This window comes from Dermacentor silvarum, chromosome 1, assembly GCF_013339745.2.
Source record: "Dermacentor silvarum isolate Dsil-2018 chromosome 1, BIME_Dsil_1.4, whole genome shotgun sequence".
NCBI lineage: Eukaryota > Metazoa > Arthropoda > Arachnida > Ixodida > Ixodidae > Dermacentor > Dermacentor silvarum.
This window is the reverse complement of record NC_051154.1, coordinates 79,498,555-79,522,619: the sequence shown is the minus strand read 5'-3', so window position 1 is coordinate 79,522,619 and position 24,065 is coordinate 79,498,555. Positions and strand designations below refer to the sequence as shown.

At 41.5% G+C, this 24,065-nt stretch overlaps 1 protein-coding gene across 2 annotated transcripts in view; it reads left to right on the top strand.

The window, feature by feature from the left end:
* The window catches only part of LOC119447567 (uncharacterized), a 44,138-nt gene extending 20,073 nt beyond the window's left edge, over positions 1 to 24,065 (top strand). Inside the window, exons 14-30 of one of the 2 annotated variants that reach the window (XM_037711502.2) lie at positions 5,918 to 6,028; positions 7,119 to 7,214; positions 7,325 to 7,369; positions 7,431 to 7,513; positions 7,601 to 7,661; positions 7,777 to 7,826; positions 7,941 to 8,005; positions 8,452 to 8,541; positions 9,057 to 9,172; positions 13,561 to 13,701; positions 15,360 to 15,535; positions 16,014 to 16,101; positions 16,206 to 16,313; positions 16,391 to 16,467; positions 21,056 to 21,182; positions 21,249 to 21,382; positions 23,195 to 24,065. In XM_037711502.2, coding sequence (XP_037567430.2) covers positions 5,918 to 6,028; positions 7,119 to 7,214; positions 7,325 to 7,369; positions 7,431 to 7,513; positions 7,601 to 7,661; positions 7,777 to 7,826; positions 7,941 to 8,005; positions 8,452 to 8,541; positions 9,057 to 9,172; positions 13,561 to 13,701; positions 15,360 to 15,535; positions 16,014 to 16,101; positions 16,206 to 16,313; positions 16,391 to 16,467; positions 21,056 to 21,182; positions 21,249 to 21,382; positions 23,195 to 23,360 — 1,734 coding nt within the window. In that variant the 3' untranslated portion in view covers positions 23,361 to 24,065. The remainder of the gene's footprint in view (positions 1 to 5,917; positions 6,029 to 7,118; positions 7,215 to 7,324; positions 7,370 to 7,430; positions 7,514 to 7,600; positions 7,662 to 7,776; positions 7,827 to 7,940; positions 8,006 to 8,451; positions 8,542 to 9,056; positions 9,173 to 13,560; positions 13,702 to 15,359; positions 15,536 to 16,013; positions 16,102 to 16,205; positions 16,314 to 16,390; positions 16,468 to 21,055; positions 21,183 to 21,248; positions 21,383 to 23,194) is intronic. The other variant, XM_049670260.1, reaches the window with a different exon arrangement.

The following is a 24,065-nucleotide window of genomic DNA, read 5'->3' as shown; positions in this document are numbered from 1 at the left end:
ACTTTTAGCATAGGCGATAAGATGTTTGCAGGCGTTTCGAACTGAGGGTGAAAAATCTTTGCTCATGCTATTATTTGTGTCTTTCAGTTTGCGGCCGTTATACAGGACTGATTCTTTCGTTTTATATGATGCGAATTTGATAATGATGGGATGGTGCTGGTTAGGTGAATAGCGACCAAGGCGATGGGCACGTTCATATCTTTGGACTCAAGGTTTACCTTCATGGTATCCGCGATTTCATCAATGACCAGCTTTTCTGATTGTGCGAAGGTTTTTTTGAGGTTAGTATCAGGAAGGCCATAGAAAATTAAATTATTCCTTCAGGACCGGTTGTCTGCATCGTCTAGGCGATTTTCGAGGCCGGATACCAGGCTGGCAGTTTGAGCAGCGGCACATTTGACAGCTTCTAATTTATTTTGAAGGGGTATCATGGCCTGGTAGTGATGTTTCAGTTCAGTCATTCGTTTGTTCAAGTCCATTAGAATCTTATCGGTATTTAAAATCTGACTTTTTAAGCCTTGAACATCACTGATTAGTGTGTTCTGACTGGCTGAAATCTTTTGCAATCCTTTCAACACATCGTACATGTGGGGTCCCGGGTTAGTTTCAACGTCGCGAGAGTATTAGTAAGCGGCGAATCACTCCTACACGTTCACCAATAAGAGCAAGGCAGCAATGGGGGCTCAGAAGCTGCACCAGACAATAGTCGCTACACCTCTAAGCAAAAAGGCTGTGCCTTGTGCCAACCTGCATGGAGAAAACCAGTGGAGTAGACGACAGTGTCATGGCGCAGCCACCAAGCCCACAGAGCGGCCGGAGTCGACGAGCTGGAGAGCGTCGATGTCGATGCAGGAACCCATGATGAATCGAGCACCCATTGCTGTGTTGGCAGCACACAGGTATCCGGAAAGGCGAAGTCATGTGCGATGCCCCGCTTATCCGAAAATCAGTAGCAAAAGGGCACATGCGCCGAGGCAGGCCTGGAACAAGCAGCCGCCAGCAGCACGTGCGAAAGGGCAGCGGTGATCATCTGCATGGCGAAAACCAGTGGATTAGACGACAGCGTCGTGGCGCAGCCACCGAGCCCACAGAGCGTCCGGAGTGGTAGGCTGTCTTTTATAGTCGACGAGCTTGAGAGCGTCGATGTCGATGCAGGAACCCACGATGAATCAAGCACCCATTGCTGTGTTGGCAGCGCACAGGTATCCGGAAAGGCGAAGTCATGTGCGACGCCCCGCTTATCCGAAAATCGGCAGCAAAAGGGCGCATGCTCCAAGGGAGGCCTGGAACAAGCAGCCGCCAGTGCGGGCAGCAGCACGTGCGAAAGGGCAGCAGTGATCATCTGCAGGGCGAAAACCAGTGGATTAGACGACAGTGTTGTGGTGCAGCCACCAAGCGTTCAAAGAAGGTTGGCAGATTGGCTTTGGTATTCCATTAATTTTGTTGCAAGGATGTAATCACGAAGCAGAGAACAAGATGACAACAGACAGAGACAAGAGACCCGACAGGTCTAGGATGGACGCAGAAATGCTCAAAATGCTTACGGTAATGTACGTCAAGAAGGGCTTTTAACATAAGGAAAAGCATCGCACCTCTTGAGAAGCATGCCTGTGTTCACTACTATATTTGTGCTTTGTTTCCTTCGTTAAAAAAAAGGGCAGTGAACAAAGTAAACAAGGGATCGCCATGAACCTTTCTATTTGCTGCTTTTGTTTGTTTTGCTTTTGTTTTTGATTTTTTTTTGGGTGTGTAGGTAATGCCTGCCAGCGAGAATTTGTATAGATAAGTTTGTAACATAACTTGCGAGAAGCTCTCTTTGTCATTATACGTTCCTGTGAGAGATTTAACTTGTTTAAATGAAACGATTGTGTCCAAAATGAGGTCATTGCTTTTGTTAAGAATTTGTGAAAGTTACTATGAAAATCCCAAACTTTGGGCTGCCAGTCAACAAAAACCCTAATTTGTCCCCAGTTTTCCTCTTTAAAAATTACACTCGATTTTGACTTCCTGAAATTAAAAAAACATAAAGCCTGAAAATGAAGTACCCTTCGTATAGATTATTAATACGCCATTCTGCTGGGGTCTAGAGCTCTAATTTTTATTTTTTTTTTTGAAACGCAGCACAGGAACTTATGGTGACTCCATTGGCACTAGCATGAACGGCTGTGAGCTATGAGCCAATAACACCTGTGCGGTTGGTTGATACCGTCATGTTTTTGTAATGCCATTGTATTATTTCCATTTCTATTTAAAGTATTCTTATGCTGTATTTGTATCTGTAAGGCTTCATAAATAAAATAAATTACATCAGATCCAAGGCGCTTGTTTAAATACACGTTAAGTGAAGCTTTATTGAAATCTTTCAGTTAAATCAGTTAAATTCTAAGCAATGAGACACGTGATATGTGCAAATTATGCAGATACAACACACATGTTGGAATGTACATGAAGTGAAATGTTCGTGAAGCGGTTAATTAAATGCTGTAGTATTATTTAGTTCGATGCATAAAATTGTCTTTATTTTAATCCAGTGCAGTGCGTAATATTATGCAATGTTTGTTTTGCACTGCACAGGTTCCAACATTACTGTCATGCTAATGGTTTAGTTTATGCACTACACTGTTTGCAAGCTATGCCGAAAGGCAAACAGCAGTTGATGCAGATTTACATTGTGAGACGTCTCTGCAGAAAGTTATGAGGACAAACGTGATGTTTGAGGTTTTTTGAGGGAAGAATGATGAGGAGAGGTGTAGCAGAGAGAACTGCGAAACATATTTAAATGTATTTAAGGCTTCAATGCCCCTTGTGTCATAGTGGCACATACCCATTGACCCAAGAATAGGGGAGGCCAAATATAAGGAACATAAGAAAATCAAAGAAGCCATTGGAAATCATGCACTGTTTCATGAAGAGGTGTGTGCGCTTTAAAGATACCTATGGGCTAACATTATAATACTTACATGTTTTATTCTGTAGCTTTTTGTTTGAAATTGCAGAGCGTAGATGTTCTCACTGGCGCTACTTTGTTGCTCAAAATTCTATGCTACAGTAGTGAAAGATATGACATTTTGCGTTTGGGTCCTGTGAACTAAACTGGTCAGAATGTTGGTGCTGCTGTATGCCGGACTGCTAGCCTAGGGCAATTGCCTCTTGCATACACTGCCATCTTATGTTATTCACACCGCATAGCCCACCCACCATGCACACAACTTGCGCATTCCGTGAATGTATCTATCAACCAGTATGTGCTGTGCCACATAGATGGCGAGTATTTTGTTTATTGACGATGTCCTAAAGCTCTACTTTTTACTTTGTTCATTTCATGATGCTCACTGCTGTCCCTTTCCAATTTTTTGTGTGAGTAGATGTGTGTGCATTTTTTTCTTTTCTCTCATCCTTTGATCTCTTGTATATTAAACCTGTAGTAGCATGCCAAGCCTTTCGCTCGGCTAACCTCTCCACTTAGCCTTAAAATTTCACTCACCAGCACACACACATTTTGACATACTTGTTCATATGTACGGTTTTTTTGGGATACATGTGTGGAACATGTGTGATACTTGTGTCTCATCGAAAGCTTCTCAGTTTCTCGGCTATCTGCACAGCAACTTGCGCAACGTACCTTTTGATGTACGTAAATTAGCATACCTTACTTATGTTCGCCCACAATTAGAATACGCTTCATCCACATGGTCACCATATCAATATCCAATCCGTATGTTAGAAGGTGTTCAAAATAGGGCAGCCAGATTCATATCTGGCAACTACGACTATCATTCAAGTGTTACCCGAATAAAGCAAGACCTTGCATTTCAGTTATTGGAAGATCGCCGTGTCATCGCTCTTTTATGTCTTTTTCACAGGTACATTTATAGTAATAAATTTCACTGTTTGCCGCTTCATGTACCTGTGCGCACATCTCGACGCATTCACAATGCGACGCATTCACATTCATGGTCAAACGAAGCGCATTTAACTCATCACCACTACCTCGAGCTATTGCACATTGGAATAGTCTTCCGGATCACATTGCATCCATCTCTAATCGTGAAACATTCCGTGATAACTTGAATTCATTGCGTATTAATATTGTATAAAGATGTTGTACTTTGCCATTTGTAATATTTGCATTGTTGCCTTTTTTTTTCTCGTCTGTATCTTTATTTTTTTATTTTTTGACTTGTAATTACTGTTGCCCCCCTTACTCAATGCCCTTCAATGGGCCTGTAAGGTATTTTGAATAAATAAATAAATAAATAAATAAACATGCAAGTTGTGTGCACAGTGGGTGAGCTATGCATTGTGAATAACATAAGATGGCAGTGCCTGTTCAAGAGACTTGCCCTAGGCTAGTAATCTGGCATAGTGCATCACAAACATTATGACCAATTTAGCTCACAGGACCCTAATGCAAAATACCGCCATGTCTTTTTGTTCACTACTGTATATAAGCCGGAGCATCTGATGGCACAAAGACAGTTTTTAAAGGGGTCCTGAACCACCCCTCAGGCTTAGTGAGAAAACACAGCCCGTGGATAGCATACACTTCTGTGAACAGGTCAGCTAAATTTAGCAGTCGTGCGCAGCGCGTGGAGCTCGCAAGTGGAGCACGAAGTCACCTTTTTTCTCAAACACTCTCTTTTCAACAGAAGCCTTTTCACTCTTTTCGGGCTGCCTTTTAGCCGATGTGCGCGCTGCTGATGTACTCGCATGAGCAACATGAAGATGAAGTTTGGTCAGCCCCAAGAAATTGTGTGATTGTTACAGAGATCTGCCCATGCATTTCGTCAGACACTTTAAAAATTAATATCTCGAAACTGGTTCAGTCCTGAGAATTCGTTCGAAGTGGATATGCCTTGCGAACTCAGCGGTTATAATTCGTAGATTGAAAGATGTACCGTAAAATAATTAGTTAAAAAGTTAATTAGCATAATTATGTTAATTATTCAATTAGGCATTTTGATTCTCGTGGAAGTAATGACCGCCTCATCGAGTAGTTTAGATCAAGGATTATAATTGTGCTATCTGCCACAGGCAATGTTTAAATATTTGGTGCAGCTAAAGTGAAACACCCGGTATGTGCAGGTTTTATGTCATGATATAATGTTTGGTTACACAGAACAGAGGTGTGCACACTCATACTACTTTGTTGGTTAACACACAGAGGCTATTAAAGGCCGGTGGTAATATATATATATATATCCACAAACATACCCTGTGAGATACTAACCGGCCGACAGACCAACTGACCAACGTGAAACCGTGGTCAACTAGGCAAAGAGAGCTTCACTTAAAGGCATAATAAAAATGTTACAGCACCAGTCCCATCCATGGTATGTACTGCGCATCAGATGCAATTGCTTGTTTGGCAGCATCTGACAAGACAGTGTCATTTGTTAGCAGTGAATGTTTTTGGTGGCACGAGAAGTGATTGTGGCCCTGTTAGGAGAAGTTTACTTGCAGTGTTTACTTGCAGTTTACTTGCACGGTGAACAGGAGTTAGACTCATGCCTACAACAGCGCTATACATTTGCATGAGTTTTCTAAAGTGATATTACATCAGTTTGATATAGACAATAATTCAATACATTCAGGATTGACTGTAGTTTCAATTTTTGGTGTTGACAGCAAAAACTTAATGAATGACCTTTGTATTAGTTGCTAAATGGCTTTTGCGCTAGAAGACGCGGACAAGAAAGGGCGTCTTGTAGTGCAAAATTCATTTCGCTAAGTTGCCCAAATCACCACTTAATCTTGTATTTATCCCTTTCTTAATTTGGTTGCACAGGTTGTGTTATTCAAGTAATCGCAAGTACAGTAACTATGTGTGTGGTGGAAGTACTAATAAATACTGAAAATTAGTAAAAAACAATGGTCAAGTATACATGGTAGCATTCCTTCCTTTTTTGTATTTCAGAAATACTTTGGGTTTTCTGATACAACATATGCAAGCAGCTCAAGAACTTTTGCATTCTTAGTGAAATTTTTAAGCGAAATGGTTCCATTTGAACAACCTAAATACCTAAAGGTATGTCTATGCAGCATTTATATTGTGCAAGATCTGTAAGTATATTCCTTTTTCATCCTTTTTTTATGCAGGACGATAGCATAGTAACTAGCATTCTTTATAAAGTGGTATTAAATAGCAAATATGTTGCAATTAGAATCCCAATATTGCTTTCGTCAACATATGCAGTGACACTAACATAACTTTTATTTTGAAATAAATCATTGAAGTCTACATAATGTAGTCCCTATATGAGTACTTTTATGGATTTCATTTGTGGTGGCACATCAGTACTGGTGACGACAAAGATCGCTTGAGTGCTGCTGTGTACAAAGTTTGGACGGCGCGCGGAGAGAAGAATAAAGACAGACAGTCTCCTTTTTTCTCTGCCCTGCGCATCGCATCGTCTTCACTACATTGGTGACCCAGATGCACAAGGCACTGGCGATGCACTGGTGATGCACTGGCATTTTCACTACACATTTAATATCAAATTTTGCATAGGCTCTGCAGCATAACACTCTAATTCAGCATCATCAGCATATGTGAGCTTACGATGCATAATGCAACTGTAGCTGCAGGCTCAAAACAATGTTTCATCATAGCAAGATCCACTACAGTAATGCATGTGAAGGTGGGACAAACTGTGCATGTATCAGGATCCATATTGCATGTTGCTCTAACAAATAGCATGTAGTGCCATGCTAAAGTGTACCATCATGATCCCGACGTGCTGCCTCGCAGGGTCAGATGTGCATGTGTGCATCATGGTAGTAAAGCTGGCCATTGGATCACAGTTATCTGTTGCCCGATTTTCATTTTGTTGTGCTCTCATTTCCTCCTAAATTGTGTTATCTGCAACCTGCAAAACTTAGTTGCCTGGTGGCTGAGTTGGCCAAATTTTGAAATGTGACTAAGGCGAAAAAAAAGTCACTTTATATTTAAAGCGTGATTCCGAGTGTAATGCTCAATGCTTTCTCAAGCTGTCAATTACTCCTTAAAAAAAAAGAAAATTGTATTTGGGCCAGTATGGAAGTTTTTGGAAGCTGTCTTGAAGACCATGTTTGAAAATTATTTTGACTCTTAGAGACTGTTTGGTATGCCCTTTCAGGCACATCTCCAGAAGCCTGCTCATGCATCACCAAAGTGCCGCGTGATTTATCATGACTATGTGGCATTGGCTAAGACACGCCTGCAGGACTTTGAGGTTTGCTTTGATGCATGTGGATGTTCATGTTGGTTAATGCTTGGGAGAAGTAATTGACTGTCATTCTTTTTTCTTACTTTCTTTCTCTCTTTTTCTTTAATAACATTCAGATAGCGGACGAAAGAAATGCCTTCTCTGAAGATGCAGAGCAATTGGTGAGTAAAGACATGACCATCTTATAAGTGAGTCTCACTCACTAAGCACTTCTAATAACAGGCCCAGGTTCATGGCTTTGTTCAGAAATCTATTGAAGAGTTTGCAGCAAAAGGAAAAATACCGAGGGCTGTCATAGAGGCCAGGTATGTAAGGGAGCTTAGATCTGTACTTTTGAATGCGAAGTATTCAACAAGTGAAAAATGCTGCATATTTGTCCATTTGCATTTCAGCATCTTCAAGAAGCCATATTTTACAGGGCAGTTTCTTCCAGTCCTCCTGAATCCTAAGAATGTAATCACCTTTGCTTGTAATTTGAAATGTCTTCACTTGCAATGGTGTTGATAGCATAGATGATGTTGATATCATTCCAATTTTATTTTCTCTGCTTTTTCTATTTCTTGCCCAGTTTCCAGAGCATCGTGGAGTTGTGTGCAGCATGGTCCAAGGACTGCTCCAGTATGTTAACCTTGTACCTGTAATGATGATGTGCCTAACTAAAATCTCTTATGCATGATTCTTACGGTGTTGTTCGTCTTTCTTTTTTTTTTTTTTTCAATTTTTGCATTGTAGGCATGGAAAAATTTCCCAGGAACGATATGATAGGTTTGTCGATGACTGCAACAGGAAAGAAACTGGTAAAATTTTTTGAACTTTGTACTTTGCATTCTATATACTTTTGGTGCCCTGAAAAATAAGCAGCAAACAGCATTATTTTAGTGACTTATATTCATAAATTATATTGTCATGTTTTTTTCACGGGTGACTGCACCTTTTTATGTAAATGGCACCTATTGATGTAAAACATAACATGGTGTATTATCACTGTGCTCGGACCTGATTTGCCAAGTAAGGAGGGGAATGAAAAAATAATGTTGTTCAATTGAATAGGTCAGTTTGATATGATCTAGAGTTATATGGCAAACAAATACTAGTGGTTGTCACTTCTTGCAGGTGTCTAAGCATCTCAAGATGTAACAACCACAATGCAGGAACAGAGTTCTCTTAAATTGCAACTGCATCAGAAATGCAGACTGTTATGACTTATTCACTGGCATTTGAGTAGGATATTTTTTCTCTCCAGATGATACATTTGATGTAGAAATGAACAGCCAAGTTCCTTTGCCTGAGCATTTGCTTGCTAAGCTCAGATCTGGATCACTGCCAAATAAAGGTGAATTAATATTCTTTTTATTAATGTTTTTTTTCGTGTGTCTTGTTCCTCGAAAGCCTGTAGTCATAAACATGCGCGCTTGCAACAGTGCCCAAATACAATTGTGTATGAAAACTTCTACCAGCGTTGCGGAATTCAGTTTAATTTTAATGTAAAATGCAATAAAGGCTGCTTCTGAGGTTACAAATGTCTGTGCTAGAAGTGTGTTGTAGCAGAATCTATTGAGCAGGTAGCGTCACTCTGTGGTTGCCTTTGTGTTTTCATGTTCACAGAACGTGTTGAGCTTTCAGTCTTCTTGTAACCTGAAGTTCCTGTGGAATTTGTCATATTTGTTTCTTTTGTGGCTGTGAGGTTTTCCCTGGTGGCAAACACTTGTTCCCTGCAAAGAGCAGTGCAATTACGTTTGCAAACATTACAAGATATAAAAAAGTCTAACTTAAACAAGGTAGTACTGTGCTTTAGCTTGTTACAGCTGATTTTATTGAGAGTTTTTTTTTTTTTTTTTTGCACTCCAGACTGTGAAGTCGTCGTCTTGAGAATTATTGATGAAGTTAAAAAAAATGAACGAGAAGGTCTGGAAAATGCCTTGAATCTTGAACAAGAACTTCCTTACTCAAAGGAAATGTTTGAGGTGAGTCTGTAAAATACACATATAAAATCAACAGTGAATTCCACAAACAAGGGGGAGTGGGATAGCCTGGGCTCAGCTCTACACTGGGTGGCCCAGCTGAGTATGGGCTTTTTGGCCTTTCTGAGCTCATGCAGAGGTGTGTAATGTATCGGCAGACATACTCGGCATACACTTGGCAGCAAATGAAATCCAGATGGGAAAAGTCAAATCAGAGCAAGAAAATCGAACAATCATGCTCGGCATGTGTAGCATGTGTGTTTTATTTGAACTTCATTATCTGATACATCGATATCAACCAATGAATGAATTCTGGGGTTTTACGTGCCAAAATCATGATTTGATTATGACACACGCCTTAGTGTGGGACTCCGGATTAATCTTGATCACCAGGAGATCTTTAATGTGCCTCCAATGCATGGGACAGACATGGGCGTTTTTGCATTTCGCCCCCATCGAAATGCGGCCGCCGCGGCCGGGATTCGATCCCGCGACCTCGTGCTTAGCATCGCAACACCATAGCCACTAAGCCACCGCGGCGGGTATCATTATCAAACATACCTTTATTCACACTTGTTTAACATACATGAGCAAAACTTCTGCTGCTTGAATTGCCATGTTCACATTTCTTTTGTTGCTGGCAGTACATGACTCAAAATGCTGCACTTTGGCCGCAGAGCTGCTGCACTGCAATTAGTGTGGAGGTGGTTTCTGTGATGTAACGAGTCTTGCTCAACACACCTTGCGTCATGAAGTTGCGCGCCTCTCGATGTGTTTTAAACTACTTGATTAAAAGACAATATAAAATATTCTTTTTTGCACATTTGAGTAATTGAGGCTCCATACCATGATTATAGCGATGGTAGCTAATAAAGTAAAAAATAGCCATTAAACGCCCCTGACTTTTTGACACAATTAATGATCTCAAGAAGAGCCCTCGGTACTCCTGGAAAACTTTGAGAGAGCTATAATGCCACTGGAATAGGAACTGGAAACTTCTGGGCAATGCTAAGAGGTTGCCCCGAAATGCATGCATGAGCAAATGCTTGCTATCTACTGCACCATCCATTGGCAAGCAGGATGTGTAAGATACGTCCAGTCAGCAAGTCCTCGATGAGGTGGGCATCACCTAACTCACCTCCTACACTGGTGAAGAGGATGGAAAACTTTGCGAGTTGGTATTGATGCATGGCAAATAAGCAGCAGTGCACTGAAGACGAAGGAAGACGTGGACACAACACAGCACTTGTGTTGTGTCCACATCTTCCTTCATCTTTGTTTTCAGTGCGCTGTTGCTTATTTGCCATGAATCCTACACTGGTGCTTTTCTTTTTCTTCTTTTTGCTTGTGCATTTGCTCTACGAACCGTCAAATTTCGCAGACCTGCACACGCAGCACAATGCAAATGCCAGTGCATCAAAAAGCTCCAATGTTCACATGCACCAATGTTGCCGGCACTGCATCTCAATCGATTCTGTGGTATTGTACAAGAGATGAGCCTGATAGAAAACCTGTAGCATTTGTGAGTGCCCACTAGGCCTTAAGGGCTCTGCTGATGTTATTAAGGGCTTGTGAATTGTGCGACCGACTTTGAACGTTGTGGCGCGCAGCATTGCGTTATTGTGTGAATTTTTCTCACTTTAATTTTTATTTGTTTTTTTTTCTATCACCTTTCATTCCCTTTACCCCTTTCCCCAGTACAGGCTAGCCAGCCGGTACTTACACTGGCTAACCTCCCCGTCTTTCCTTCGTTTCTTTCTCTCTTGTGAGTGCCCATTGCAAGTATTACCTGTTTGCTTGTGCACAGCAGCTGTGGTCTAGTGGTCAGAATGCTTGGCTTGGAATTGCATGATCGTTGGTTTTATCCCATGTATACCTTCCATGGATATTGTTTTTTTTTTTTTTTTTAATCTTACATGCTGTGCCTGAACGAAATCATGATGAATGAATAAACATCAGCGACCCATTTCCGAACTTAAAATTGCTGGTTACGATAACAAAGTGAGACAATACATTTTTGTTAGCACTTCTTTGAACAATATATAAGTATCACTTGCCTGATCGTCAATGAATACCTCTCCAAATAGTAATTCTGAACAACATTTATTTGTGACAGTTTCCATCCTTATAGCAGCAACACACTGGCCTGCTCGGCACTGTTTATGACACGTTTTACGCTATTTTTCAGGAGACTAAGATCAATCATGCATACAGACCTGCAATAATTTGTAACCTATTTTGTACTTTTCATTATGGAAATATTTTGTTTTTTTTATTTTTATTTATTTATTGATAGTGCAATCCCAGTATGGGGATTATAGCAGGGTGCAAAAAAAGGAACTAAGCAGTTTCACAAAACAGGCAAAACGTTTAACAAAAGAAATAAGAGTGCAGGTTGAAACTCTGCAGCCAGCATCAGGAATACATTTCAACAAGATGTCAAACAGTAAAAGTAAAATATACAGTAGAACAGTAAAGGGACGAAATGCAGTAACACACACTAGGTAATATGTTGTGCGAACAACGTCAGTGACAGTTGCAACACTTCATTGTTAGTGAGGTTAGTCCAATCGGTAATAGTTCGTGGAAGGAATGAGTATTTAAAGCAGTTATTATGGATGCGAAAAGGAGTTAAAGTTAGCTGATGTCGTTGTCAGGTCACATACCCAGACAAAAAAAGTATAAATTGATGAGTTCAGTTCTGTAATGTCCTTTAATTAATTTGTACATGAATTTAAATCGTGCAGAATGATTTCACTCAGTTATTGTCGGCAGGCCAGCTTTGAATAAAAGATGCTTTAGTGTTGTACGTCGGTAATTGTTATATATGTATAGAGCAGCCCTCTTTTGAACCTTCTCTACTTTGTTTATGTTAGTCTTAGTGAATGGGTTCCAAATGATAGCAGCATAATCTAAGGTAAGCAAGACAATACATTTGTAAGCAAGGAGGCGGACAGATGGAGTGGACAACCGCAATGCCCGTCTTGAGAAAAACAATTTGTGAAAAGCGTTACACGTTATGAAATCAATATGTTTATTCCAGCTAAGATTGTTAGTGACCCAGAGACCTAGATATTTATATTCTGTTACTTCTGAAAGTGTCACATCTTTAGTACTGTAATCAAATGGTAAGGCATTCTTTTTTGTAAGTGATCTTCATTAATACAGTTTTTTCAAAGTTAATGGACATTTGCCATGATTCACACCATGCAGAAACTTTTTGCAATGCGCTATCCAGTAGTAGTTGATCTGAGACACTTCTTACTTCTGTATAACTGACACAATCATCAGTGTAAAGTCTAATTTTCACAGGAAATTTAGCAACAATATCATTAATATACAGGGTGTTTCAGCAAACACTTTCAAAAATTCTTAAAGGTTGCCTGTGGCAGATAGCACAATTCTAGTTCCTGAGCTGGTCTACTCGAAGAGGTGGACATTACTTACTCAAGAAATTGAAATGTATAATCGAATAATTAACATAAATTTACTAATTCAGTTTTTAACTAATTACCTGATGGCCCATATAGCAATTTACAAATTGTAGCCATGGAGTTCGCAAGACGGATCCACTTAGAATTAATTCTCAGGATGACACCAGTTTCCAGATATTAATTCCCGAACTTTGCGGAGAAATGCATTGGTGTTCCAGTTAGGGGGTTCTTAACAAAACGTCGCTTTTTGCATTGAAGCACAAAATTAACTGGAACGCCAATGCATTTCTCCGCAAAGTTCGGGAATTAATATCTTCAAACTGGTGTCATCCTGAGAATTAATTCTAAGTGGATCTGTCTTGCGAACTCCATGGCTACAATTTGTAAATTGCTATATGGGCCATCAGGTAATTAGTTAAAAACTTAATTAGTCAATTTTTGTTAATTAGTCGATTATGCATTTCAATTTTTTCTGCAAGTAAAGTCCGCCTCTTCAAGTAGACCAGCTCATTAACTAGAATTGTACTATCTGCCACAGGTAACTTTAAATAAATTTTGAAAGTGTTCGCTGAAACACCCTGTATATTAAAAATAACAGAGGCCCAAAAACAGAGCCCTGAGGGACGCCAGAGTGAACTGTAAGCCTGTCAGAACAATGATCGTTCAAAACAACAAATTTTTCTCTGTTTAAAAGGTAGGCTGAAATCCACTTTACAATTGTTTATTATGAAGTATTGTGTCTGATTTATAAATTAACTTTTCGTGAGTGATCCTGTCTAAAGCTTTCGAGAAATCCATAAATACTGAGTCAATCTCTGTTCCATTGTTAATTGAAGAGGCAAAGTCATGTATAGTTTCTACTAGCTGTGTACAAGTTGAGTAACCCTTGTGCTGAAAGATAGCATGAGGTGGTGGGGATGGTGTACATGTCTTGTAATGGCACACTTGTTATTGCAGCTTCTTCACTTTGCTGGGGAAGCTTGTTGCCATCAGCAACCACACCCCTGGATTAAGTGTCTCCTTCTGGCGCTGGGAAGTTCACTGAGCACAGTCCGCCTACTGGCTGCATTTTTATGGAGGCAACTTACAACCACCAAGGTAATTTATGCCTGTATAGGGTGAATTCTTACGTACTGTTTGCGCAGTATGTTTGACAACCTAATGACAACTTCAGGAATAGCAACAATATTTCAGTCAAGATTAGGTATGTGTAGGGATTGCAGTTTTCGTTATGTACCAAAAAATGCTGAAAAGGACTTGCCTATTCAAATTTTAGGAATTCGGTTTATATCGAAAAGTGCTGAATCGCTGAATCTAGAAATTCACCCTGTACCTGTCACCCATTCACCCTTTCCTGGGTGGGGAAGATGCCTAATCTAGGCAGCACCCCCCCCCCCCCTTCCCTCCTGTAAAAATTCCTTTTCTGCCATCCCCCTTCCCCCCTCAAACTTCACTGCGCTGGCATCAGCCAACACATCCTACACCAGCTCGGGTCTGATTGTAGAAAAATATCTATGGGGGCATCTAAGCAATTCTTATTATGTGTAAATGCGAGAGCATTACTTGTCGCTGAGTTATGTTGCTGAGTTTAGTGCTGCTGCGTTGAACGTGCGTCCTGATTGAAGTCTCCTACGATGAGCACTGATGTGCTGCAGTGTAGAGCTGAAGGCATATTCCTGTACACGAACGCTGCCGTGGCCGTTTGAGACAGATTTGGTGCCATGTATACGCACACAACCACGAGTCCCGTTTTGACGAACTGCACAGCACACATCTCTCCGTCTGCACCGAAGCAGTCTCCGAGCTGGACGGGTCGTAGTTGAAGTCCTGGCTTGGCATGTAGAGCGAAGCCAATGGCAATGTTGTTTGCCCGCTGAGCGGCGCACACGAACGAGTATCCTGTGATCTGTCTCTTGTCATCCGGCCTCATCCATGTCTTTGTGAGGCAAAGTAAGTTGCGTCTGTTGACGTTCACATCATGTGCCACGTCCTGTGTGTTTCGGTAGAGAACACACGTTCAGGCATGCGACGAGGCATGCTGCCCGATCCGCCAAGCGCTTACACTGTGCCGTGCACCATCTAGTGAATCGCCGGCCAGGAAAAGCCCAACAATGTGCACAGCCTCGAAGATATTCATCACTGTCGCCTGTTGCAAGGGTGGCGCGATGCAATGGTGGCGCAGGGGTTAGCGCACTCGGCTACGAAGCAGTAGCAGTGGTGGTGGGGTAGAGGATCAAATCCTTACCGTGGCAACTTTTTTTTTTATTTAGATGAAGATGACGTAATTTGTGAGCTGCTTTTCTGCCATGGCTTTCTAATGTGGGCGGGGTAGTCACCAAAGTCACCCTTGTCCCGTTTATCTCTACATTTACATTTAAGCAAGTTTCGTTTATCCAGAGTGCACTGTATATAAAGCAAGAGCTTGTAGTTAGCCGAATTTGATTGCCAGTAGCAGTGGCATGGTCAGAGGTGTCACCACCAGAACAAAACACAGTAGCACAAATGGTTTCCAGCAGACTATACTGACACGGACAGAAAGGGATGACGACACACGCTGCATGTGTCGTCGTCCCTTTCTGTCCGTGTCAGTACGTTCTGCTGGAAACCATTTGTGCTAGGTGCAACCAACGAGCTCAGGCAAACACTATTCTGAAAACATAGTAGTTCTGCACATGTGCTGTTGAGTCCTGTATAATTTCTCTTCATATTGCTTATAGTTTCTTGTATGTTAACACATGTGTTTTTCTCTTATGTAGGTCATGGATAAACAAGGCGCCGAAATTTTCACCCAGTTCCTACTCTCTGTACCAGTGATGTGGGAAGACAAGCCTCTGAAAATTTTTGTTTCTGGCGCAACATACATATCTATGCAGGAGGCTGTGTTCTTGTGGCTCCCACTTTCCACACTGCAAGAAAGGAGGCAGTTTCTACAGTTGAGTGCATGCTTTACAGTTATAGTGGAGAGGGCTGCAAATCACACTATTCACTTTTCTGCTGGTATGTGCATCTGCACATTGCCAGATTGTGGAAAGCATCATTGCTTAGCTGTTTATTGCAACTAAGCTTGCATATACAGTAATTCTGAGTATGACTGAGTTCATGAGCCTGAGTGAGCTCTAGTTAAGTGAGTTTGATTCAATGAGCAGGTGCAAGTGTCTTGAGTCTTGGAGCTTGTGAGTCCAAGTGAGTGAAGCTGGGTCTGGTTTGAGTCTGATTTGAATGTGATATTGATGAGTCTAAGTGAGCCATAAATTAAAAAATATTTATTTTGGTGAGTTATGGTTGCAGTATCTTTGTTTTATGTCATGATGATAAGACATGATTTTTTCTATTTTTTGTGAAAGTACCGGCCTAGGTAAAATGTGCTCTCAATAGTTCAAATGCATTTCTAAGCAGTCATTTTATCGCAGGTTGTCGGCTGTGTATCTTATAGCAGCAGCCAAGCAAGCACCATGTACTACAGTTCCACCATATGTGCCTGAGGTGTTGTTAAAGAAGGTACTAATTTGAGTCAACCTTGTTGGTGCTGTGCTACTGCTTCATTGTAAATGCTGGGCTTTGCACCAAATTATGGTTTTGTCTTGGCTCTGCTGTGATTTCAGTTCGAGTTCGTTGTACAGAGGAATGAGTGTACACTTGACGAGATTGACTCTGATGCTTGGAAACAATGCTCGAAGTCACCTGTAAAGGACTGGCTTCAGCCTGGCAAGGTACTAGTCATCTCAGTCAAGGAGTGACCACATGTCCAGTATGTTGGGTTCTTATAATGCTTTCTTTTGCTTTTCAGCTATCTGTTCAGGAGTGGGTGAACTATGAGTCTAAGATAAGTGATGGTGTCAATGCTACTATTACGCCAGTTATGAGGTGAGCAAACTGCTTCATGACACACTACTTGTAGAGCGCACCCATGGTGGTTCTTTGTTTATTGACTTTTGTGTGCCAGTGCTGTTTCAATTTACTAAACACAGCCTTAGCACACTCTGACATTAAATGTTGAATAAAGTAACTCTAATAAGCAGGAAAAATGTAATGATTCTTTTTCACTGAAAGGCAAAGTGCCTCTTGCCTTTCACTGTTGTCTAGAGTACTTATATCTCCACCTTTATTATTACTGGGGCTGACTAGCCAGCATGGCAGATAAAAGGATGGAAAGGGTTGTCATATTTTAACAGATCTAGTGAGCCTTGAGTGAATGTGCTCTTAATTAACCCGTTAGCCATGTTGCTTTATAAAAAAGTTTCTTACCCGGAATGCTTATTTTTTTTTTAATTGCTGATTGTGATTGAGCAGGTTTTTGAGGCAGAAAAAAAAAGTAACTAATAGAATAAATGAAATTATGTTACTGAAGTTTATTGTACGCTATAGTACGTATACCCCAACCACCTGCTAGTAATGAACAAAAATTATGGAATATATACAGAAATTCTTTGTCTGTGACATTAACTGTGCATGTTAACAGTGCATTCTTTGACTGAGGGAACTTTGGCAGTTTGTGGTACAGCTCAAATCAAGGAATTATGCAGTGTCGCTTTCCAATTTGTTTCATAGACTTTCAAAACCAGCTCATCCTCTAGAAAACACTCAGTATACGAGGGGCATTCCAAAAGTAAGTTTCGTCATTTATTTTCACACGGAAACTTTATTGCCCCCCAAAAATACACCATAGCATCATGAACTATATACGCCTTGCACTATTTTTCCACATAGTCTTCACCGACATTGAGACATTTGTCGTAGCGTGCAATCAGTTTGAAGAAACCACTCTGGTAAAACTCGGTGACCTGCAATGCAAGGAATTGTCGCACAGCCTGCTCCACCTCAGCATTGTTTTGGAAGTGACATCTCGAGAGTGCGGCTTTCAGTGCAGAAAAGAGGTGAAAGTCCGATGGGGGCAAGATCGGCGCTGTAGACCGGGTGAACAAATCTCCCTTGTCCGAAGCGACGAATCTGATTTTTTGTGAGCCTTGCTGTGTGTGGTTTTGTTTTGTCGTTCAAGAGCACAGCACCTTCACTCAAGAACCCTGGGGTGCGATCTTGTACGCGTTCCAAAATGGAACGGAGGCGGTCCGTTCCATCGAGCCGCACACGATTGGTCAATTTGAACCGTGAGCCGCACACGATTGGTCAATTTGAACCGTGATGATCAGATTGACCAATCGTGTGCGGCTCGATGGAACGGACCGCCTCCGTTCCATTTTGGAACGCGTACAAGATCGCACCCCTGGTCTCTTTCGTTGAATGGCGGACCTGAGTATGGTGAGGGTGTCGCAGTAGCGTGCCGCATTGATGGTCCCTTCATGGAGGAAATCAAGGAGGATTGCACCTTTCGTGTCCCAGAACATTGAGGGCGTAACCTTTCCTGCGGAGGGTGACACCTTGAATTTTTTCCTCACTGGTGAACTTGGATGCTTCCACGTCATTGAGGGGGCCTTGGTTTCTGGGGTAAGGTGGTGCACCCATTTCTCATTGCCTGTGATAATCCTGAACAGCAACTCATTTCCCTCCTGCACCTATCGATCGAGGCTGATTCCCATTCTTGCACCCTTGTGATCCTGGGTCAAGTTTCTCGGCCCCGTCTTGCAGACACTTTTCGGTAACCCAACACATCATGGAGCATGTGATGGGCCTGAGCACGACCAATACGCAGTGTGGACGCCATGTCCGACACCGTTATGCACCTGTCCGCTAACACCATGTCCTGTACTCTAGTAATGTTTTCATTCGTGGATGTGGCGGGATGGCCACTTCGACCTTCATCCTCCACACTCTGCCTTCCTTCACTGAACATGCAACACCAGCGGCCAACCATTTGACGAGACATGACCTCTTCACCATACATGATCTGTAGGCGTTCATGGATGACGGACATACTAGTCCCTCATGCCCATTCATACCGGATAACAGCACGCACTTCCTTTGGTGACCACGTTGTTAGCACATGTCTGTCTGTCAGCGTGATTTGTATTCGAATAACTTCGGGCATGCCGGTCTGCTGCTACTCTCTCTTCTTCGGCGTTCTGCGCATACGTCATTCCTCCTTCGTTGATGCTCCTTCCGTCATTGAACCAGCAACGGGTGTGGATTCTTATGGCGGTTGTTTGTTTCACGTGGTGTACCATGTTCTCTTTAAAAAAAAATTGCGAAACTTATTTTCAGAACGTCCCTCGTATTCAAACAGTTCAGCTGGCAAGCTTAAAGTAAACTTCTGACAGGGTAGAGAAAAAAAGAAAACGGTGGAGGCCTTAGTGGAATGCTTTTCATGCCAATTTTAGTCCACAGATGCACACTTGCGATGTCGTCCTGTGACCTTTCCTTTTTGTCTTCTTTGTACGAGGGGCTGCTGACCTTAGTCACCACGTATGTCTTCGCTTCTTTAAATGATGTACACCTTGGTGTCTCAACCATCATTGTCTAAAGAAGACGAAGGAATGCCTCTTTTTCAGGAAGACGGGCTGGCAATGCATGCATAGCCTTCGTCAGACGCCATTTTGAAAATGGCGGTTGCCCCACAAAAAACACACTCCAGATGTAGAAGAAGAAAAAAAACACCGGGCACATACTGCCATCTGCCGACTGAAACATCTGTTAAGCCGTGGATGAGTATCTCTCATCCAAAGCATTTAAGTAGAGAACAAATACCGCAAGGTCGAGCTGCACTTGTTGTGAACTCTTTGGGAACGCGAGGGCTTGGACGAGTAGGGCTCGTCCAAAACGGTTAAGGGGTTAACCTTGTTCTTGTCTTGGTGACTGATAGAAGAAGCAGTGGAAAGCAAAGCGATAGGCTTAATTTTAGGAGACAGAAAGACAGCAGAGCTGCATTTGACAGTGGGCACCTTTGTGCTGTAGTGGACCTAATTAGCAGGTTGATAATGATCTTCATCAGTCAAAATCTGTAGTGGCAACTGTTAACCATGTTTGCTAAAGTGTGCTGCTGTACCTATGCATAGAACACCCATTCTCTTTTTGTATGACATAAAAGGCTCCTGAAATTACCGTATTTACTTGCATAACGAACACACTCGCCTAATGAACGGTGCACCCCCCACTTTTCCAATCAAGAAGTGTGTTTTTTTCTTTTCCTCGCATAATAAATGCACCCTGAACTTGCTGCCGTGAAGTAGGAGAGACATGGTATGATTCGGCGTCTGATATGGCGTATGGCAGGTACGATTGTATCAAACGCCGTATCGAATGCCGAATCGTACCGTGTGTCTCCTACTTTTATTGCGATAACAATTATATGGACACTCCAGGCACATTTTTGCTGTCAGCGCCGACGATCGCGCCTCTATCTCCCGCCTTTGAGGGAGGAAAGCGGGTAGGAAACGCACCGTATTCCGTTGTGCGCATGGCACCGGGGGGAGGGGAGGGAGGGCGGCGCAGTAACTGCACACTGCGTGGCCGCGGGCGCCCTATTTTGAAAGTGATCTGCGTCGGGGGTGAGTCTAGGTGTGACCACGGTGGGCGCGACGGCGACTTATACCTTCGTGCATGCTTCGTTCTTGCTGCTTAGTTTCCGTTGAAGCGATACACAGCACGAAGGTCACTTCGCTCGCTGTTGCTGCCACGCTTCCTCACGCCAACGTTTTTGAGAGCGAGTGTCCGCAGTCATTGAGTGTGATTTGTTCATGTTTGCCTTTGCGCGCTGGCACCATGCTTGTTAATTTACATAGTTAGCGAATGTTGCAAGTAAATACGGCCAATAAAACTATGATCCTTACTTCGTGTAGCTGTCTACGCATTTGCTATTGCAATCGATGGTTCGCCTTTTGGCAGAAACTGCGACTTATTTAGAGGTGGCCACGTAAAAAAAAATTGCTAAAAATTTTGCCCCGCATAATGAATGCACGCATACTTACGCATAAATATGCGCAAACTTTGCGCATATTTTTCGAGGAATAAAGTGCGTTCATTATTTCGAGTAAATGTGGTATTCTGGCAATCCTGGAACTTCAAGAATACTGTATATCAGGTGTAAAGCAGTGTTTTGTCATGCTATTAATCATTTCTATATACATAACCAATTTTATTTTTTTAAATCTAGCAATATGGGCAAAATCAGTGTAAAATCATTCTGCAGTTTGCTTGCTTCTAGACAAGAAAAGTGAAGCTTCTTAGAACTATGAGCGAGAGTACCTGGGTAATTCACGGGCATCTGCAGTGCTTCTCGGTCTTTATGCCTTCCAAACTGCAAAAAATATTTCAGCATAGCTTTTTATAAATTTACAAGCAGGCATTACATGCAATCTTCTTGTAAGATGCTTGACTTGGGTGTTCTGAAAGCTCTTAGCATTGATACAGAAACGCTAAAATTTTTGCATTTCCAGGAATAATGTATTTCCTATGAAATCTGTTTTTGGAATTTTATTTTATGTTATCTTCGGGATCACATGGTATTATTTACTTTGGTTCTTTGGATGACAGTGCGTTATTTATTTTTCTCCATTTTCAGACAAGATTTACTTCGATTTCTTGCTGATGTTGACAGTGCAAGGTGTCTGTGTGCAACCTTACTGCGAGTTCTGGTTTGTGGTGGGCCGAGACTGCCCAACCATGCCCACCTTCATATCCTATTGCAGGTGTGTGTGAGACTTAAAAAAAGTACCGTCAAGTGACAGAAAAAAAATTTTTTTTTTCCCACACAGAGTCTACTATTGAATTCATCCAGCAGTTTCTCAGGCAAAGCTGTACCATTTGCAACTGAAGCACTGATACAAATAGAAACTGAAGTTGCTGGCTGTCCAATGGATGTGGTAGAGAGGGCAATAAATTTTTTTAGGTGAGTCACTTAACTTTTTCCTTAGCATGCCATTGGTGATCGATCAGTTTGTTTGACGGTATTCTGACATTTTGAACATGGATGTCACCACATGTCTGTACAAACAACTTTATCTTCTGTAAAGGTTGAAAGCTATCCTTGCAATTTTGATTTGACCAAAATTGATTTGAATTGAATTGAACTGAAACCGATTTGATGCATATGAGTGTTACGCTACATGATGCAATGCCAATCCAAGACAAGTGCTAATCGACTCAGAAGATAGCGATTTCTCTGCAACCGAACGGTTGTGCCATCTGTCACCGCGTGGCGTGTTTCGCTGTGTGTGTTTTTTCCCCTGTAGCGGTGAGAGATAGCACCACTGTCTGCTTCAGTGACATTACGAGCTGCCTGCATCTGACCACAGGCTAGGCCTTCGTCCCTCGTTATCAAGAACCACTCAAGACAACCGCTGAGATAACATCCGAACTTCGCTGCTGAGGGTGACATAAGCGTGGCGAAAGCCTCCAACTCCCATCCCTTCCCATGAAGGGGACAAATGGCTTAGAAACAGCTATCCATATGGCCTGAAGCGGGCCAGGTTCTGCCTTGTTCGACACTGATGTAACTTCTGTTGCATCTGGAAGTGTGCGGCAAACCTCAAGTAAAATCACTTCTGCCATAAAAGTTATCCATGCTCAACAATATAAAATGTCAGAAAATTTTATGAAGTCTATCAAAATGTCTATGCTATCAAAGACAGACAATGCAAAGCAATGTTGCCATTCCACTGAAGCAGAAGATTCCACTAAAAACATAAGGCGAATAAGGAAAATCTGCCAGAACCCATTATTTGCACAAATCTGCTAAAAATGCAGAAATAAAAATTTGAGTGCAAAACCTGCTAAAAATCCGCGGGTAGATATATCGCGAAAGTTGTACTAAATTGCACTGAACTCATCTGCTGGCATTGCCTTATAGCTGAGAAGCCCTAATGAAATTTTGTTGCTGCTCTGGAAGCATGTGCTCCATGCCACCAAGTAGTGCTTCTTCTCTTGCTTTCACTTGTGCAATATTGCCTGTTTGCCAATTTGCACTGGTGTCAATGGCCAATTTTCAGTCGTCTATTCTGGTATCATGCTCGTTTTATCCCTTGTAAGAAACAAAGTATGTAACTATGTGACTCAGATATCTATTTCAAAGCGCATGGTTGACTCTGAGGAATTATCACTTTCAACTTAGAAGGTAATTTCCTTATTTTACAGAATTAAACAGGTAACAGAATACATTGATGAGAATACAGATATCATAACATGCGTTATTTATGAGCTACTTTGACTAGTAAAAAAGGCATGGAGACATTATTATTATTATTATTATTATTATTATTATTATTATTATTATTATTATTATTATTATTATTATTATTATTATTAACAGTAGACTCGCATTGATGATGCCCAGAGAAAAGTGTGCAAAAAAATACCATCCGGGAAGACATGACCTGAACTGTAGATTCCAACATGATGATTTCAGTGTTCTGTACCTTGAATATATTAGCCTGAAAATTGGATGAAAGGGACCATGTTGATGTGGGTCCACTGTTTCATTTTGCTTTGGGATTGTAAGAATCAAAATGTTTCACTTCACAGTAGAATATCACTCGGCAGCTGTCATCTTGTGTGTGTTCCTGTTGTTGCTGACTTTAGTTACACTTTACTTCTGCAAATGTGTGTGACCAACTAACCAAAGCTGTGTGTTTTACTTCCTTGTAACAAGAGTGTGCTATAACGCAGCTGACGGTTGATTTAAAAAATATATATATATGTGCAGGATTTATTGTCACCTCCCTGCGTACTGCCTACTGGTGAACAGAACAGATGATTGCCCGACAAGTGAATCTGTTAAGCTTTTTATACAGGTGATAAACAATAACCTGGTAAGCCGAAAATTTTTGCTTTGTATGAAAAAGTGTCAGCACTGCTCACTTTGTTCCTAGTAATTAGCTATGCCCTTTGTTCCTAATATTGCAGAGCTTCATTGAATCTAAATTTATAAGTACATGAGTCATAACCTTGCTTTTTATAATGATTGTTATCTCAGACATTTTACCTTCAGTATTTTATACAGAGGCTCTCTTAAATGACAAAATGAATCACTGTAAAAGCCCAAGCCTATAAACATCCCACGGAGAAATTTTAAACATGAACGTTTTAGCAGAACTCACTGCTCAAGTGAGTTTTCACTCACAGGAGATGCCTTGCAGCAGCCATTAATACAGAACTGCCACAGGCAGCAATGGAATTACTAACACTACAATCAATAGGGTGAAAACTAGGGCTGGGCATTGGTTAAAAATTCTAGTGGTGGAAATGCCCAAAGTCATTAATTAGCAATTTTTGGAACAGGTAAATCTTCATTCTGGGGCACATTGGAGCAGACAAATTCTGGTTTTGAAACAGTCTGTGGCCAATATATCTTATAATTGGAGCAGTGTGGAGCATGCAAGTTTTCATTTAGAGCATTACTATGATTAAGTGGGGTAACAGTCGCAAAACCTTGCATTTTGCAGCATTAAAGAAGTGTTGAAAAGTGGCCGAAAGGCATTTTTCATACTCTTTTTGTACTGAGTGCTGGTGAAGTAACTAGAGGTGCTCTCCAAGAGATGATGTGAAGAAGTTAGGGTTAGTGAACACCGCAGAAG